At 35.8% G+C, this 18329-nt stretch overlaps 1 protein-coding gene across 3 annotated transcripts in view; it reads right to left on the reverse strand.

Annotated features, from left to right (window-relative positions):
* Nucleotides 1-18329, reverse strand: part of TPK1 (thiamin pyrophosphokinase 1) — a 357684-nt gene that overhangs the window by 207531 nt on the left and 131824 nt on the right. For all 3 annotated transcript variants that reach the window (XM_012768143.2, XM_012768142.2, XM_012768141.3), the window contains one exon: nt 13232-13301. In XM_012768143.2, the coding sequence (XP_012623597.1) occupies nt 13232-13301 (70 nt within the window). The remainder of the gene's footprint in view (nt 1-13231; nt 13302-18329) is intronic.

Below are 18329 nucleotides of genomic sequence, written 5' to 3' on the forward strand. Positions count from 1 at the left end.
TTCTTTACTTGATTTAAGGACCATGAGCACAGTTTCCTGGTTTTCCCCTAACTCACTGGGATTTCTGCTGTCTCCTTGCGAGGTATCCCAATCACCAATGACCGATGATGTAATCAACCATATCTATATAATGCGGCCTCCATAAAAAAAACAAAAAAAACAAAAAACAAACAACAACAACAACAAAAACAGTGGGATTCAGAGAGCTTCCAGGTTGACAAACACAACCATGTGCCAGGAAGGTAGTGTACCCCAAATCCATGGGGAACAAAAGCTCCTGCACTAGGTACCCTTTCAGACCTAGCCCTATGTACCTCTACACCTGGCTGTTCACTGGTATCCTTTATAAAAATCCTTTTTGTTATAAACTATAAACATAAATAAAGGGTTTCCCTGAGTTCTATGAGCCATTATAGCAAATTATCACACATAAGGAGGGGGTTCTGGGAATACCCAATTTGTAGCTAAGTCAGCCAGAGCATGAGTGACCTGGGGACCCACTAGTTGCAACTACCGTGTTTTCCTGAAAATAAGACAGGGTCTTATATTTATTTTTCCTCAAGAAGACACCCTAGGGCTTATTTTCAGGGGATGTGTTAATTTTTTTAAGTATGGTACAACAATCTACTTTTATTCAAATATAGTTAAGTCGTCTTCTTCTGGAACATCATCATAACTCTCCAAACCACAAATTCCATCCTAAATTTCTTGCGACTCTATTTCCTTTAGAACCATTGGCCCCAATCTCTCATGTTGAGCAATAGAGCTCTCATGGAGCAGATGGGCTGCTCATCTTCTTTACTGCTCCACAACAAAATGCATGGGTTGTGCAGATATGCTGCATAGCCCACACCCATCACTAGGTCTTATTTTCGGGGTAGGGCTTATATTGCACAAATGCTTAGAAATCCTGCTAGGGCTTATTTTATGGGTAGGTCTTATTTTTGGGGAAACACGGTAGCATCTAAAGTGAGGGACATTCTTGTGGGACTGAGTCCTTAACCCACAGCGTCCGTGCTTACTCTGCATAGTTAGTGCCACGCTGAACTAAACTGCAGGACACCCAATTGTCTTCCACAGAGAACTTGAAGACTCGCCTGATGTAGAAAACCTGCACATTTAATGGCAGAAGTGTTATGAGTAGAAACAGTTTTCCTTTACTCACCCACGTGACTGACACATGACTGAGCCCAGAAGATCTGCCCAGCGGACCCTCAGACTTGTGAGAAAATATACAAGTCATTGTTTAAAGCCACTAGGTTCCGGGGTGATCTGTCACACAAGCAAAGGCTGAAACCTTTGTCTCAGAGCCTCTGCAAAGCACCTCCTCTGCCTGGAATATTCTTCCTTAAGGTAGACAAACGGTACACTTCTTCCCTCCACCAGGTCTAACTCAGAAATCTCTTTCTTGGTGAGGCTTCTCCTCACTTTACTGCAGAACATGCTTCCCCTTCTCCTGCTTTATTTTCCTCCTTTTCACTAGTAATATACTTTATATTTTAATTATTTATCTTACTTATCATCTCTGTGGAAGGTTAGTGAAGGCACTTTGTTCCCTGCTGCACCACAAGTGTCTGTAACGAAGTCTGCCATGTGGAATGACAGCATCATCTAAAACATGTAAAATAACAATGGAATGTAATTTCCTACACAATATGTGAACAAATAATTAAGTTAACAAAGTCAGCAAGAGTGGAAAGATCAGCAGATTATCTTATACGATTCATGAAAGTAGAGATGAACACAAATATTCTAGAAAGCAAGTTGTTGAACTGGACTTCAATTTGTTTAAAATTTATAACTTTTGACCCATATCTTAATTCCTATGAAACTACCCTAAGGGCCACAAACCCATATCTGATTTTTCTGTATAAAACCTAACAAAGTTTTATCTGATGTATAAAACTTTGATTTATAAGTAAATTTTATAAATGTGTAAGTTTTCTAAAGCAAGGTTTTACTTATAAAAAATTATGAGCTATGTACATTTCTGATATATGGAGAATGGCTTTCAGATAAAAATGTAACACAATTTATATATAATGACATGGCAGTGTGTTCATAATATTAAGAAAACATGATGTGAGTATTATGTACATAAAAATCCCCATTTGACTACACGTGCACACATATATGCACCCAGCAATCAAAAACATGCAAAAATATAAACCTGAAAAAATGGTATATGTATAAAATTATTAACAGTGCTTATCTATAGGTGTTGGATTTCAAGGTATTTTTATTTTAATTTGTTTCTTTATATCTTCCTGTGTTCCCCAAATTCATTATAATGAACTTATATTACTTCCATAAGTGGGGAAAGGGTTAGAAGGGTTGGGGGAAAATCTGCCTTTTAAAATAAAAGGATTACATAAAGTTAAAAAAGATAAACACTAAATGATACAGATTTGGTTTATTTAAAATTAACTTTATAATTAGGATTGCATTGAAAAATTACTTCAATGCAGTTTTATTTAAAATTGAGCAAGTATGTTCAATTAAACTAAGTAAGTGTAGTTCTGATTTCTGCCATACGATTTAACTAAAATTTTGTTTTGGTGATTGTTGCCACGTGTCTCCCACTTTGATTCCATCCTATTAAAAGCATTAGGAGACATCAGAGCGATGCAGGACCACCGGCTCCTCCTCCTCCTCATCAGAAGGCAGCTTTGGAGAGCAGCTGCCACGTGGAGGAAGGCCTGAGAAAGCCCTATCGCTGCTAATAGGAAACATCAGGCCACCCTATTACCCGAAAATGTCCTTTTCACTGGCTGATAAAATGCTAAGATGACAGAAACTGTAGTTGTTTGTCTTGTTCCTAACACATGGAAACTGCTCTCTAGTTACTAATAACCAACTAATGTACAGCCAAGCAGGAAAAAATTGAATACACACTAGAGGCCGCTAGTGATAAACAAGTGAATTTTGCATGAAGTAAAAAAAAATGATGAGAGCCGTACAAAGAAAACTGCATCCGAAGCTTCTAAGCTTGGGTTGCCTTTGGAACTACTGTGCCGGAAGTCAGAAAACATTTTTTTTCTCTCTGTAAATTTGCCTTAATTATTTCTCAGAACTAAAGCTGAGAAAATTTCACCTTGGGAAATTTTGTAAAAATTTACTATTATCATATATTTAAGCCAAGGCTTTACTTTTAAATAATGAGAACTTTTTACATATTACTAACTGGAAAAATATTTTTATTCTCTCACTCAGTTGTCACAGAGATACATACCAAGCAAAGGAAGCTGTATATTATAATAAGATTATTTTGGTAATATTTCATGAAGAGAGGTAAAATTTCTTTAAATGCAAAAGATACCTAAAAAAAAAATTTGCAGCCCTCTCCCAGGAAAATTATGAATCATAAGAGTGAAATTTAAAAGTTTACTTAGAAAAAATATAACAAAATCAGAGAACAAGAATCTTCTGATTAACAATACTTTTTTGTAAAACTAGGGAAGAATTATTCTTCCAATATAGTTTTTAACAATTTGGGAGGAATGTTATTAAATTTCTCAGAATGCATGAAAGGTATCAGTGACAGGTGATCATTTAATTCCCTTCGATCATTAAGATAGTGTAACAACATTTGGTAAATTAGGGGCATTTTATATCACAGTAAGTATTAGGTTGGTGAGGTATGTACAGAGGCAGAAGAGAGGAGGAGATTAATAAAGACCATCAGACTGTCCCAGGGCATGAAGATAGCACTGGCAGCAGAGAAAGATGTTGTAGCTGGGTATTTGTGGGGGATGGAAGGTTTTGTTTATGTTTTTATCTGGCTACCTATGCATGGAGGAATTAGTATGGTGCAAGTCTTAAGGGGAGAAAGCAAAAGAAGGTTTTCAGAAATGAATCAGATAGTGTTCTATAAAAAAAAAGTATTTCCATCTGATGCTAAAACCTATTCTTGATATTTCAAGGAACACTCCAGTGGTTTAAAAATAATAGGCTGAGTAGGAGAACAATATTTAGATGGCACAAAGATTTTAAATGATCATTTCTAAAGAGTGCTAATGCTTACACATCCTCTCCTTTCATGGCTCCTCTGTACCCAAGTTAACACACCCAAGTGTCAAGCGCCCCTACACGATACCCAGCAGAAATGGACAGAGCCTGACATCCAAGGTCAAAAATGAAGTGTTCAAGGCTATAAGCATTTTGGAGAGTGACAACAATATCTTCCCTGTAGTGTAAACAGAAGCACTGCTAATATCATTCAAAAAAGTGCTAAATGCAATTCTTAATCACAGGCTTTAGAGAAGTCATCAGCATTTTTAATATTCATAATTTTTTATTCTAGTTCTTTTTAGCCTAGGCATTCAGAGACTAATGCCCTCTTATTCATCACTTAACTTTCCTTCCTCTGACTTTCTCTAGTCTCTTCTACTTTGTAAGGCATGTTAAGATCCAGAGATAAGCACACACTCTGTGTGTGTGTGTGTGTGTGTGTGTGTGTGTGTGTGATTTTTTTCTTAGGATGGTAAAATGTCTTCTATTGTATTTAAAATATCCTCTCTGAGATTTTTAGCCTATTCCTGACCTTTCTAGCTACAGAGGCAAAACTGAAGACTGTAAGGAATACAGCTCAAACAACTCTCAGATCGCTAACCCTGTATTGCGAGTGACAGTTCAGGGCTCATCTTCATGTAATTGTCATTTGGATATTTTCCCGTTTAATTTTTTCACTAGCCCTCGCTTAAACTGAATTCCAGCTGTCACTTTGTTGTCCCCTAATGATAGGAAGACCATGATTGGCTCAGTTACAACCTTATCATCAACTCAAATTTCATGTCCTATAATGATGTATTAACAAATAAAATATGCCATCTTGTCTAGTGTTGGAACTATTTTGCTTGCTCTTGGTCCAGTAATACAAATCTAAATTTTAATAAGAAAACCACACAGGAAGTATCTGTTGTTTGCAAGCAGACATATATGTGCACTCCCCAAAGAGTGTATGAAAAACCAGACAGCTAGGGACCATTCAACTACAGAAGAAACAATTTGTATATGTGGTATTTTCAACCATCACTTTTTTAATTCAGTGATCTAAAACAATCTATTGAAAATAAGCCAAAAATGTGACAAAAAAACATGAACTCTTAAATTACAGTAACAAGAACTAAAATAATTCAACATTTTTGTTTTTTAAGAAAGTAAAATTAAAAGAGCCACATGTTACTCAAAACTTTTGACAAATGATCCCAAATTCTCTGAAAAATCACGGGAAGGTAATTTATTTCTGAAGACTCCATCCATAGTGCAGGAAAGGAAAAGGGTTTTGTCAGGAACATACTTTATGAAATAGAATAGCCATAAAGAACAATGCCTTTGATTAAATTTAGTTGTAAACTGACTTCCTGCAGCTGCTTAAAATGATCTCACTCTGAAAATTTATTTTGAGTTCATGCATGATCTGACAAACATAGCACCTCTGCATACACATTCTCCCTCCTCCAATACCCCAGAATGATTCATAGCTATCTATGCATGGACAACTTTGAGATCTCTGATTTATAGCACCTGATAACCAACGGACTAAAATATATTACTAAACTAATCTAATCAATAATTCAAGATAAATATGCCTTCACAGTTTGTTGTGTAAGGTTCTTTAATATCAAGACTTCTGTTGTAAATTTTCTTTTAAATGTGCTAATCATTTTTACCTTTCATCATTTTGATTCAAAGACCCAATAATGTTGACATGCTTACAGAGCCTAGTAATTTGATTGCATAAATACTTTTTAATAGAAATTTGCTGAAGCAAATGACTAATCATTGCAAAGGCTAGGCTTTTAAGAATCAAGCTGAACCAAACATCTTTGGTTTTCCTTTAGCAAAGTTCATACATGTTTCCTTTCTGCATACGTTACAGCTTATTGAAATTACATTTTTTGACCATGTCATGAAAGGCTTGAAAAATAGTTAAAGTAAATCCCAATCATTGAGAAAACTAAAGTCACAGAGAGACTGGAGGTTATGCTGAGCTACTTGACACCAACTTATTCAACAACAATTTTATATTTATTGTTTTATTCCATAAAAAAACTAACAGTGTTGTACAAGATTTTATAGAATTCTCACTAAGATACAGCCAATATAGGCCTTCTAGATCAGTCTCTACTACTATTTATATAAGCTCTAGGATTGAATTGACAACTTTGAGAGTTTTGCTTGGTTCTAACTAAATGAACCAACATATACCCCAAAGAAGCACATAAAAAACTGATAATGGATTCCAACTACAGGGCAAGTTTTAGGAATGAGGTCCACCAATGATGTTGTATGAATAAACAAAATTGCACTGGACCCGCATACGAAAACACTACCTGCCTGCCGAACAGTAAAAAGGAACAAGCTGCTGGATACACCCAGTAACATGAATGAATCTTAAAAGCATCAGATAAGAGAAAAAAGTCATACACAAAAGACAGCAAATGTCATTTCTATACCATTCTAGAAAGGTTCAGGGGCCCGGGTGTAGGGGAGTGGACTGACTGCAAAGGGGCAGGAAGGAACTTTTCGGGATAATGGGTATGTTTTAATCTTGACTGTTTGTGGTGGGTGCACAACTGTATATCACTTCAAAAATAACTGCTTAAAATTTATGAAATTATACCAGAACAAAGTCGATTAAAAACAGAAAGGAATCAAAAGCTAAACACTACATTCCCATATTCCAACCACTATATAAAAGATGCTTAAACCTTTCTAAAAAGTAGTACAATATCGTATGTGGAATAGTAACTATGACAAGACCATTTATAGTTATTTCGTAAAACTACATTAGGTACACATTCAACTATTCTGTAATCCATCACATTATAGCTTTGAAGATCCACACTCATCCTCTTGACTTACCCAAATTTTTTATAATCAGCCGAAGTAATGTCTCTTTATCAAGATTTTTCTGAATACTTCAAAAAAGAGTGATCTCTTCCAAAAATGTCACAGATGAAGAAACCACACATCAAGGAAGTTAAATTGCTTGCCAAAAGTTTCATAGTAATAAAGTGGCAAAATCCAATTTTCAGCCCTGATCTAACTTTCTCACTAAACAATTCCCAGCCTGGAAGCTGCTGCTATCTGCGATGAAACAAAGTTGTTCAAAGTTCTCCTGCGTTGTCAGACTTAGATGTGTCATCGATTCCTTCAAGGGTGTATCAGATATATGCACAGGGCTCCTCCCTTCATGGTGAGCTGTATAATTATTTCTTTACATATTACTATATAATAATAATAGAAATAAAGTATACAACAAATGTGATGTGCCTGAATCATCCCGAAACCATTCCTCCCCTCCCTGGTCTATGGAAAAATTGTCTTCCAGGAAAATGGTCTCTGGTACCAAAAAGCTGGGGACCACTGCTATCAGGTGTCTTGGTTAATTACACTGATAAAAGCTTTAGAAGCTGATTTTTAAGAGCTAGCCGCCCACATTATTCAGTTACTGAAATTATATTTTGAACCTGGTTTAGCTGGTGCATGGTGAGTTGTAGAGTTAGAGTTACAACAGCCATCTTCTATTCCCACTTGATCACTCCGAAAAGTGTTATCGATCTGCTGATGAGAAAGTTGCGAGAATATATAAAGCTGAAAGTCTGAAATCATTAACTGTGAGAAAATTAATGGAGTGAGAGGAAGAAGAGATCAGGAAGCTATTTTGCTTTTCTGTTTAAGCAGGTCCTCCTTATCATCCCACCAATGTTAATAAGTGTTTAATGGAATGGTCATTTACATGAATACATAGAATTGTAGTTGTGTGTTCATCTTTTAAACAAAAAGGAAACTCCTAAACATTTGAACTAAACTCTTAAACATTTGTGCTAATCTAAAAAAATGTTTAGATAATCTTCTATAGGACTTCCCATTCAGGATTCTATATTCATCAATTCCTCTGAGAAAACAAACCTACAAACAACCCTCCTCTCACATAAAAAATGCTACACATGACAATGTCAAAATTCATAGTTCTTAGACTAAGGAAGAATCTGAGAATCTCTAAGTTCCACAAAATAACAGATTAAAAACTCTCACATTTAGCACTGATACTCGTGGTACATGCTGCTCTCAAAATACTAATGAATTCAAAGGCAAGGACCTTAAGTTTCAGGATAAGGGACTCATTTAGACAGGAATTACAATGCAATGTAATATAGGACATTCTGGAAATAAATGGGGCATGCGCCATGAGTGATTTTAGACAAAAAGACATAATCTTTTTAGATATAAGACATTTCTGGTTTATACATGCTTATAAGATATATAATTATCCAAAGTTTCTTTAGCATCAAGGTACTCCCAATAGCTGATATTAGATCTTAGAAACCCCTCACTGAACAAAAGCTTAGTGACATCTCTGCTAAGATATTGATGAAAAATCATTAATTCAATAAATTCTCAGAGGCTCATTAGTATACCAGATCTGAGGCATATAAAGATGACTGATGATGATTGCTGCCTTGCAGGGAGTTTACCACCCAGTGAAAGTGATAAGATACATCTACACATAGCTAAATCACAAGATAAAATGAGAGAGTAAATAATTACGAAGTATTATGCAAAGTTAAAGGGCAATAGATCACCAGAAATTTACAACCTAGTAAAGGTTATAAGTCTTTACAGCTTTAAATCAAGGTAAAATGTGAACATAACATTGTGATTTAAGAGCATTATTAATGTCAAATCACTTCAGGCTGGAAGGAGAGAGGAGTCCTCATGGTGAACAGAGCACGTTATTGGAGCACTGGGGCATGGATAGAAGTGCTACAAGACACACTAACAAATGCCACTAAAACCCTCTGAGAATCAGGACAGCATAGGATCTACAAGCACTGATTATTCAGAATGGCCAGATGACTGGGATTGAGCATAGGTGATGCCAATGTGTAGCAGGGGTCCTCAAACTTTTTAAACAGGGGGCCAGTTCCCTGTCCCTCAGACCGTTGGAGGGCCGTTGGAGAGCGCGGCGCACATTCCACACATGCGCACTGTGGGCCCGGGACCAGTCCAGGTGCTAAGCAGGACAGGCAGCAGCGGTAAAAACACTCGGCTGGGCTGGATAAATGTCCTCAGCAGGCTGCATGTGGCCCGCGGGCCATAGTTTGAGGATGCCTGTATGGTACAAGATGGGCATGAGAAAGGGTCTGAGCAAAGGCTCAGGGGAGAAAGGGTATGGCAAACTCAGGAGAGTGAGCAGTTCTGTCCGACTAGAAAACAAGGGAGGGAATTGGGCATGCCTATAAAGATAACCCTGCATATCTCAAGCTACTGAGTTTAGATATTATCCAGGACACAGAGGAGAATCTCCCTCCCTATCCCCAGTCACTGCACACACACACACACATACACACACACTCACTCACACACTCTCACTCTCTCTCTCTCTCTCCAGACTCTATGGCCCTAACCTTTTACACCCCCAAAAGATCTTCAGAATATTTCTAATACTTCCATTCTGGTTTAACTGTCCATCCCCTATGTCTTCCTTTGTCACAGAACCTACCACATTGAACTAGAATTTTCTTTTTACATCTTATGATCTATCCTATTGAATGGTACCAGGAAGCTCACATTTATCAAGCTTACTGCTGGACAATCAGTCATATTTGCCCATGGTTCCAAAGGACAGAATCAATAGATACTTTGTAAGGCTTTGCTACGTAGGTAGAAATGATAATTTTAATTTTCTTCATTTTGTTCTCCCTATACAATAACATATATTTAATTATCATATATTGTTTTCACGATAAGAAAAAATATTTAGGGCTTCTTGATCAAAACAAAAGCTGATAAATGGAGGGAGGCTGCTTTCAGAGTCAAAACGAAGACAAATATATTTGAAAGATGGTAACAGCCTTGAGGACAGTGTACTACATGATTACCTCATAGGAGGTATCTAAAAATAATCAAAATCATTCAGTCAGACTAGAATGGTGGTTTCCAGGGACTAAGGGAAGTGGCAAATGGGGAGTTACTAATCAATGGGTACAAAGTTTCAGTTAAGCAAAATGACTAAGTTTTAGAGATCTGATGGACATCACACCTATAGTCAACAATAATGTCCTGTACACTTAAAAATTTATTAAGAGATTCTATCTCAGGTGAAGTGTTCTTACCACAAAAAAATGTTTAACAATAAAGATGGTGTGGATCTAGTACAGAACTGGATCTAAGGCCATGGCTAATTTTTTTACTAATAAAATTAATAAGACTTTTCTGTTACAAATTTTTATGACTGGCCGGGCGCTGTGGCTCACGCCTGTAATCCTAGCTCTTGGGAGGCCGAGGCGGGCGGATTGCTCAAGGTCAGGAGTTCAAAACCAGCCTGAGCAAGAGCGAGACCCCGTCTCTACTATAAATAGAAAGAAATTAATTGGCCAACTGATATATATATAAAAAAAATTAGCCGGGCATGGTGGTGCATGCCTGTAGTCCCAGCTACTCGGCAGGCTGAGGCAGGAGGATCACTTGAGCCCAGGAGTTTGAGGTTGCTGTGAGCTAGGCTGACGCCACGGCACTCACTCTAGCCTGGACAACAAAGTGAGACTCTGTCTCAAAAAAAAAAAAAAAAAAAAAAAAAAAAAAAATTTATGACTAAAAATAAGATAGTTCATAAATCAAGATATACAAATGGTCAATAGATGCATGGAAAGATGCTCAACCTCTTTAGTCATTAGGAAGATGCAAACTAAAATCACAAAATTCCATTCACAAACACTAAATGGCTAAAGTCAAGAAGATAAAAGAAAATGTTGGTGAGAATATGGAGCAATGGGGACATTTCTGTCAGGAATGTAAAAATGGTACAAACCACTTTGGAAAGATGATATGTCAATTTTCAGAAAGTTAAACATATATTTACCATATGGCCCAGAAACTTCATTTTTAGGTACCTACCAAAGATAAATGAAAACAAATACCCTTTCCCTTCAGGTCCACGAAGTAGTAGGGGCAGCCAGCGGCAGGGGCCCTCTTGGGGCGCTGGATCCAAGGGGGACAGATCTAGCCCTGAATGCACAGCAGTGTCCAGGGACAGGGTAGCAAGGGGCCTGGTGACTCGCACCTCCAATCATTGATTTTTCCCTCCACTCCCCCCTCTGTAAACCTCGTTCCTCTGCTGCTATCTGCATCAGTCTCCCTTCCTTCCATTCCAATTGTATATTTCATCTTGTCTTCAACTGGAGATGCTTCTCTAAAAATGCATGTTTTATTGCAAAATTATAAGGCATTGCATTGTAAATATGGATGCTACATAGACAAATACAAACAAGGCAAGCAGCGGTCCACAAACTACATATTGCCTTTTTAAAACTCAAGAATATTTTTTCCTTTTTCATTGTGAAGACTTTCTGTTGGAAATACAATTAATAGGAATTATGTGTAGTCACCTGAATCCAATTAATAGAACTCGTAACGGTTTGGATTTAATGAGATTCATTCAAGGATTTAATTCCCACATGAGGCAGTTAGTTTCACTCATCTCCTGATTAGAGCTCTACCCTCACACCCAGGCCAGCCATGGCCCTGGGCATCAAAGTAGAAACCATTGCAAACACATTATTACAACTAGAAAAAAAATCAATGGAAAGTATGTTTTTTTATTGAACATCTTCATATATGGACAAACAGTTGTTAGATAAATTAAATCTTCTAGGAAAACTTCTATAACATTACTTATAAATGTGTCTAGAAACATTAGACATGATTATTTTGAAATTTGGGCAAAAGCAATGGTACTCATTCCCTAAACCCGGTAATCTATTTTGATTTCAAATGTGAATAAACGTATTCTGTTACCTTTCTTACTGCTGTCCAGCCCAATCCAATAAACATAATCGCTGGAGACATCTACATTTGTTTTAATAAGCATTTTAGATGGTTCTTATGATCCAGCACTGTGTTAGTATCCTTTCCCAGTTCTGGTTATACCTGTGTTCATGAGCTACACTGGCCGTTAGAGAAACAGTACTCAGCACTAGATTGTTTTTCAGCAAGCAGGCTCACGGGTATGGAACAAACAATATCCAATTCATAATCTCGGCCTCATGGGCAGTATGCGCTTATCTCAACTAACTGGCCCAAGCACTCTTTACAAGACATAAGTGAATATTTTTCTAGACAATTTCCATGCCAGGTCTTAGACAATACTGTCAGCGGAAGCTGTAAAGTTACAAAACAAAGGAGCGAAAAGTGATTAGAATTTAAATTGTCACCTGGCCTGTCACTATTGCTATATTTTTTGATAATGCATGCCCAGACATTAGCATTAGCATGTCCAATCTCCAGGGAAACATGTTTTCCTCCTAAAGGAATCAGCTGCTTTCAAAAAGCAGCTCCAATATCAGAAATCTGAAGTTAAACATTTTGGTGCCATAAAGAAAAATATAGCATTTCAAAACACATATCGTTAATTCAAACCTAGGGTACGGCGTTACATTGTAATATTTTTGTTTTATTTTTTTGCAGCAAAGAGGTGATTTTTGAAACTATAAACATTTCATATATTTAATAACACATATGATAGAGACAGAACTACATTTCACAGCTAGTCTACTTATATCTACACTATAAATTCTTGTGTTTGCCAAGAAGTTGAATTACAAACATATTCACAATGAGCTAGATTTAAAATCTGTTCCCATCAAACATATTCTTTTATCTCAAAATAGTTCACCATGCAAAAACCAGAAAAACCAGACAGCACAGATAGTAAATCATTAAGAAATAAATTACTGATCTCCTAAAATATATATGTATGCATAACTCAGGTAATTAAGTTAGAGTACATTACACTGGGCTTTACTCAACACTAGTGTAAAATCTCACCTCTTCTACAACAGAATGTACATTTCTTTTATATGAGACCAGTTTTTATTCATACAAAGTGTTTGAATAACAATTCAAATTGCCATTTGAAGTTTTATTTTAGCCAATTTTCAAAGTCCTCACAAGTATGGGCATTTGATAATGTGACTTAATGATGCTTTGAAGTCATAGAATGAGGATTTTTAAGACAAGAATAGATGGGCCTCATTCCCCTCAGAGATACCATTCAAAGCCAGAAATAATACAACATGGTTAGCCAGCTCACTCTCCCTCACTGAGGTGGTTTTCTGTAAAAGAGTCTGAAGGAAAATTAACAGTGTCCATTTACTAAGAAGAGAATAGAGCAAAAGAGCAGACAATAATGGCTCTATGTACAATGGCAGAAAAGAAAGCATACCTTTCTCTTTCTCCTTCGGTGATATCATATAAGCGGTTGGCACCTCCATCAGCACAGGCTCTTAAAAGAGCTTCAAATAGAAGAACAAAAATCATTTCAATACAGGAAGCACACAGCAATATCATTCAAAAGATGAGCGTGGGAAGCAGGCACTCAGACACACAGTCACGCTCACCTTGAGTCACTTCACATTCAGCTGTTGACACTGCTGGTGCTAAAAATGATTCTACGTAACACAAGACAAGCAAGACAGAATCCTCTAGAGATCAAGTTTATTTCCTTTTGGCGCCTTCCCTCTGATTAAATAAAGGAGAAGATTGTATATGGTGGTAGCATGCCTTTGCTAACTTCTTAAAACTTGTTTTCCCTCCTTTACAGGAGACGGTAGGCCACAGGCTCAAGGACAGTCGACGAGATACAGTCACCAGTGTGTTCTCTCCTTTTATTAATTTTTATAGGTACTTTCTACTTATGGAAGGTATTGTGGGTTTCTATCGTTGCTTTAAAAGTTTCCTTTTAAAAATAAGTCACAGGCATAATCTTATTTTAAAATATACATAAATAATCATCTAGATGATACGTGAACACTGTAAAGTTGGCAAGATGGCACAAAACTGACGAAACTTGGAAATGCTAGGGTAATCGAACAAATCCTGCTGCCTCTCCGACTTGGGCTTGTATCTCTTCCTTTCCCATGCTTTCGCCCTGCTGCTGGCTCTAGGATTTGACGCTGCTGATCAGCCACTCCTCCAAAGTTTTCTCAGTGCATAGAATACTATTTTCTCAGCATCTCTGATTTCTATTTTTCATAGAAATGTTCGGTCTCTCAGCATCAGCTCAGAAAGAACATCATGAAGCATCAAACCAGCAGGTCCTTGGCTAAAGTCCCAAGATGATGTGACAGGGTCCCCACTTTAAGCATCCTCTTCTAATCAGTACAAAAAGGCTAAGGGCCTTTTTTTAATTAAAGTCTCCTCCAATAACTGACTGATAAAAGTGACAAACTACCTTTCCCTGAAATTAATGACATGGGTAAGTGTAATTGGGGGGAAGAAAATAAACAGACACTTTCCCTTATGTATATATGTATTCTTCAGGTATCTGAAACATAAAATAGTTTAGATGAGTATACCATCTAAAAACAGGTCAGTGATACATGAATTGTTTTAGAAAGTATAAAATTACAGATGCTAGTAAATTACAACTTAACAAAAATAAAAATCCACAATTTCTACTGTGGAAATTTTCCCTTACCCCACCAGGACTGAGGTGTCTTATGAAAGTATTTGAAATTGGGTGGAATGGTCCCAAATTCCATCAGGGGACCTAACTGTCTCATGACACTTCACACCTGTATTCCCAACCCAGCTTTAAAGCACATTTAGTGAGATTCTTGGTGGTAAACACACTCCCTTTTAGTTTAGCTATGAATATACTTATTTCAGCCTCACTCTTGAATAACAGATTAGCTGAGTATAATATTATAAATTGACAACAGCTGGTAGTGACTTTGATGACACAGGTACACTGGTTTCTGATTTCACTGACACTTTTATAGAAGGCTGCTGACAGTCTAGTTGTTCTTATGTATCTAATTTGTCTTCTCTTTTTGGCTAATTTTAAGACCTTCCCTTTATCTTTGGTGTTTTAAATGTCACTACCATGTAAGGTTATTTGGAATTAATTACACTTCCTAAATCTGAGGATCATGTCTTTCTTCAGTTCTGGATAACTCTTACACATTTTTAATTCAATTATTTCCTATCTTCCATTCTCACTATACACCAAAATTTTCTGGCACCCCATTTAAACGTATTTTTAGACAGTCGCATTCTACTTTTCACATTTCTTAAACTGATTCACATTTATTTCACCTCTTCTTCCCGTATAAGGGTGTAATTCTTTAAATCATTCTTTCAATTTATAGTCTTTCTTCAATTATGTCTCATCATCTGTTTAAAACATTAAAGTGTATAGTCTTATTGATTCCTAAAGAAGTTCTATTTGGTTCTTTATTCAGTCGAAAGGTCTTTTCTGATAGTCTGTTGTTCATGTTTTCAATTCTGTCTTTTATTTTTTTTAGATATCCTTTCCCTATGGATGGGATATTGCAAAGGATATCTACCTGACCATGCTGTCAGAAATGAAACTCCCAGTGTAGTTTCCACTAATCTGTGATATGTGAGACTATTTTCTGTTTTCTATGTTATAACAGAAATAAAACAGAAGGCAAGTGGAAAAAATATATTTCTTTCTTGCTTCAGCTTCCTCATCTGTAAATGAGCATGTTACCTGTGGAACATGGTTATTAAGCAATTAACCATTTAGTAATTATATATAAAGCTCATCACAATGCTGGGACATGGTAGCATTCAATAAACACTAGCTCTCTTCCTCCATTTTTGTTAGAATGAAAAAAGAAAACTCTAAAAAGCCTATGTTTTGGGAAAAGAAAAGTCTAAGCATTTTTTGCAAAGACATTTAAAAGGGACATCTCATTTTACCAATTACCCACAACACACATTTCCATATAAGGAATAAAACTCAAATTCAAATTATGCCACAAACATAACTTGCAGAAGATCACAGAATATATTACACATTTCCTAAATATCAAAACCATCAAAAGTTAAAAGATAGAGCTCATCTCCCATATAAAATATAGCATAAAACAAATGATTAGGGACATTGAAAAGACTGATTAATAGAAACAGATGGTAAACTATCAGTAATTATCCTCAGAGTATATAAAACAATTCCCTGTAAACAAAATTAACAAGTTTATGGAATCTTTTTACATAAAAATGATTCACTGAAAATATCATGAAAACCTAAGAAACAGTAGGTTTTGGTGGCCAAGGATTATCAAACAAAATGACTTGTCAATTTTTCACATATTATTTTGCAAAGATCAACATTTATACCTATTATGTGCCAGGCTCTAAATAAAATAGAGAGATAAATAATAAAACAGATCCAGTTCTCCAGGCTCACATTATACTGGAAAAAATGCAAAAACAAAAGCAAATCTATGTAATACACTGTGATCTGTGATGAGTGCTATAATAATGGTATCACAATGCAATGAGAAAACAAGGAAAGAAGAGATAAATTTTGATAGAAAAATCTATAAAACTGCTTATTAGTAAATCCAGTGCACCTAAGATCACTGTTACTTTTACATTTGAAGAACTTTTTCTAGTGCCTGTTATTTCTGACACCTATCTTTATTGATATTTTAGAGCAGTTTAAGAGAAATACTTAGATCACAGGAAGTAAATTTGTCCACATCTATTTCTGTTTTAAATGCCAAAGAGAGCTAAAATAACCACGATGAAATGTATAGACTATTTTCTCAGTACATGTAAGTGGGCATAGGGATTCAATCCAATTAAAAGGAAAAACAAGTTCTAGTTTGTCCCTAAAACTATTTTGTTTTCAATAAAGCATGACCAAAAATAGTATTCTACCTCTTTTAAATTTTATTTTAATAAAAATGTTTTCACCAGTTTCAAGTATTTCCATGTGCATAAATAAAACTGGATTTAAAAAATAAAATATTTCAAGCATCTAGTGAATATTGGCATAAGTTCATATAACAATTGAAAATGTGCAAATAAATATCACTGTTAATGAACAACTAAAGGAATGTGAAGTAGAGGGCTCTCTTAAGATATTTTTGATAAATCATAATGAATCTGCCTCAAAAACATGTTCACTTGATCATCATTTAAGTTGTCCCAAGCTTTAATGAATAGAAGTTACTGCATGAGTTATCTTTTAATGTAAAAATTCTGTTGGCTTATGCAGCAAAAATTTTTGCAGATTTGTCAAATACTATAATTTCAATGGTTGAGCAATGACTTACTAAGCATCAAGCTGCTGAAGACTAAAATACATTAAAAAATCTTTACAGCAACTTTATATTTCAGCATTACCAATAAATACATTAAATATATCTTAAACTAACAATCTTTTTTACTTGGCATTATATTAGTTAATGTTACACATAGCAAAGATCTCTAGTCACAATTAGAGGTTAGTTCCCTATTTCGAAAATTTCTGTTGACTAAAGTTAAGTAGAAATAATTGGGCTTTCTGGGAAGTAGACTATTTAATTAATCACAAGTATTAAGGTAGGAGAAAAAACAAAATCAAATCAAAGAAAAATTCTGCGTTTTCAGTTAATTGAAAGAACACCAAACATAAAAGATGTCCCATAATAGGCTAGATCAGCCACTTAGTTCTATGACTTTGAGCTAATCCCAAGTATTCTAATGTATTATCAAGATTATTGTGTATATCCTACCCAAATTCACAAAAAACAAATTGAGTGAGGCAATTTGGATAAAACTAAAAAGAAAGTGCACGAGGAAACATTCTCTCACATGCTGTTTAGGAAACGTAACTCTGAGGGGCAGTCTGGTAGATTTATAACAATTTTAAATGTATATACCCTTTGAGCCAGAAATTCTATGTATTCTTTATTAATACTTGCCCCAAATTACAAGGAACTATGCACAAGGATATATGTTGTGACATTATGTGTAATCATGAAAAACTAGTAGCAAACTTATATGGCCACCAGGTGAACACTGGTAAAATATACCATGGCCCTATTATGTAACCATCAAAAAAAAGATAGCTCTTTATATATTCATATATTATCTATTAGGAGATATATTATTTAAAAAGCCTAAATAACCCTTGGTCAAATCTTCCATGCAATAGCAACTCAGAGAATGTATAGAAGTATACCAAATTCAAGAACACTATGAATAGGGTCAAGGTTTTTATGTCAAGATTGTGGATCAAGTAATCAGCAAGATGCACCTGCACTAGAAAATCGGCACTACATTTGTACTCCTGAGGAAACTCACAACAACTAGCAAGGGGTAAAAACTAAAGGGCCCCCAGAATTACTGGCCTTCTTGGCAAAGTGTATCCCAAATATAAAGTGGCTGGGCTGAAACATTTGAAAGCCACTCTTGGTAAATGACTAGACTCACTATTTTTGTTTTCAATGAAGCCTTATTACCTGTCTTATACCCTTCCTTAAAGGTAAGTGCATGTGGTGTTTGGCAAAGTCCATCATGTC

This window comes from Microcebus murinus, chromosome 9 (genome assembly GCF_040939455.1).
Source record: "Microcebus murinus isolate Inina chromosome 9, M.murinus_Inina_mat1.0, whole genome shotgun sequence".
In the NCBI taxonomy this organism is placed as follows: Eukaryota; Metazoa; Chordata; class Mammalia; order Primates; family Cheirogaleidae; genus Microcebus; species Microcebus murinus.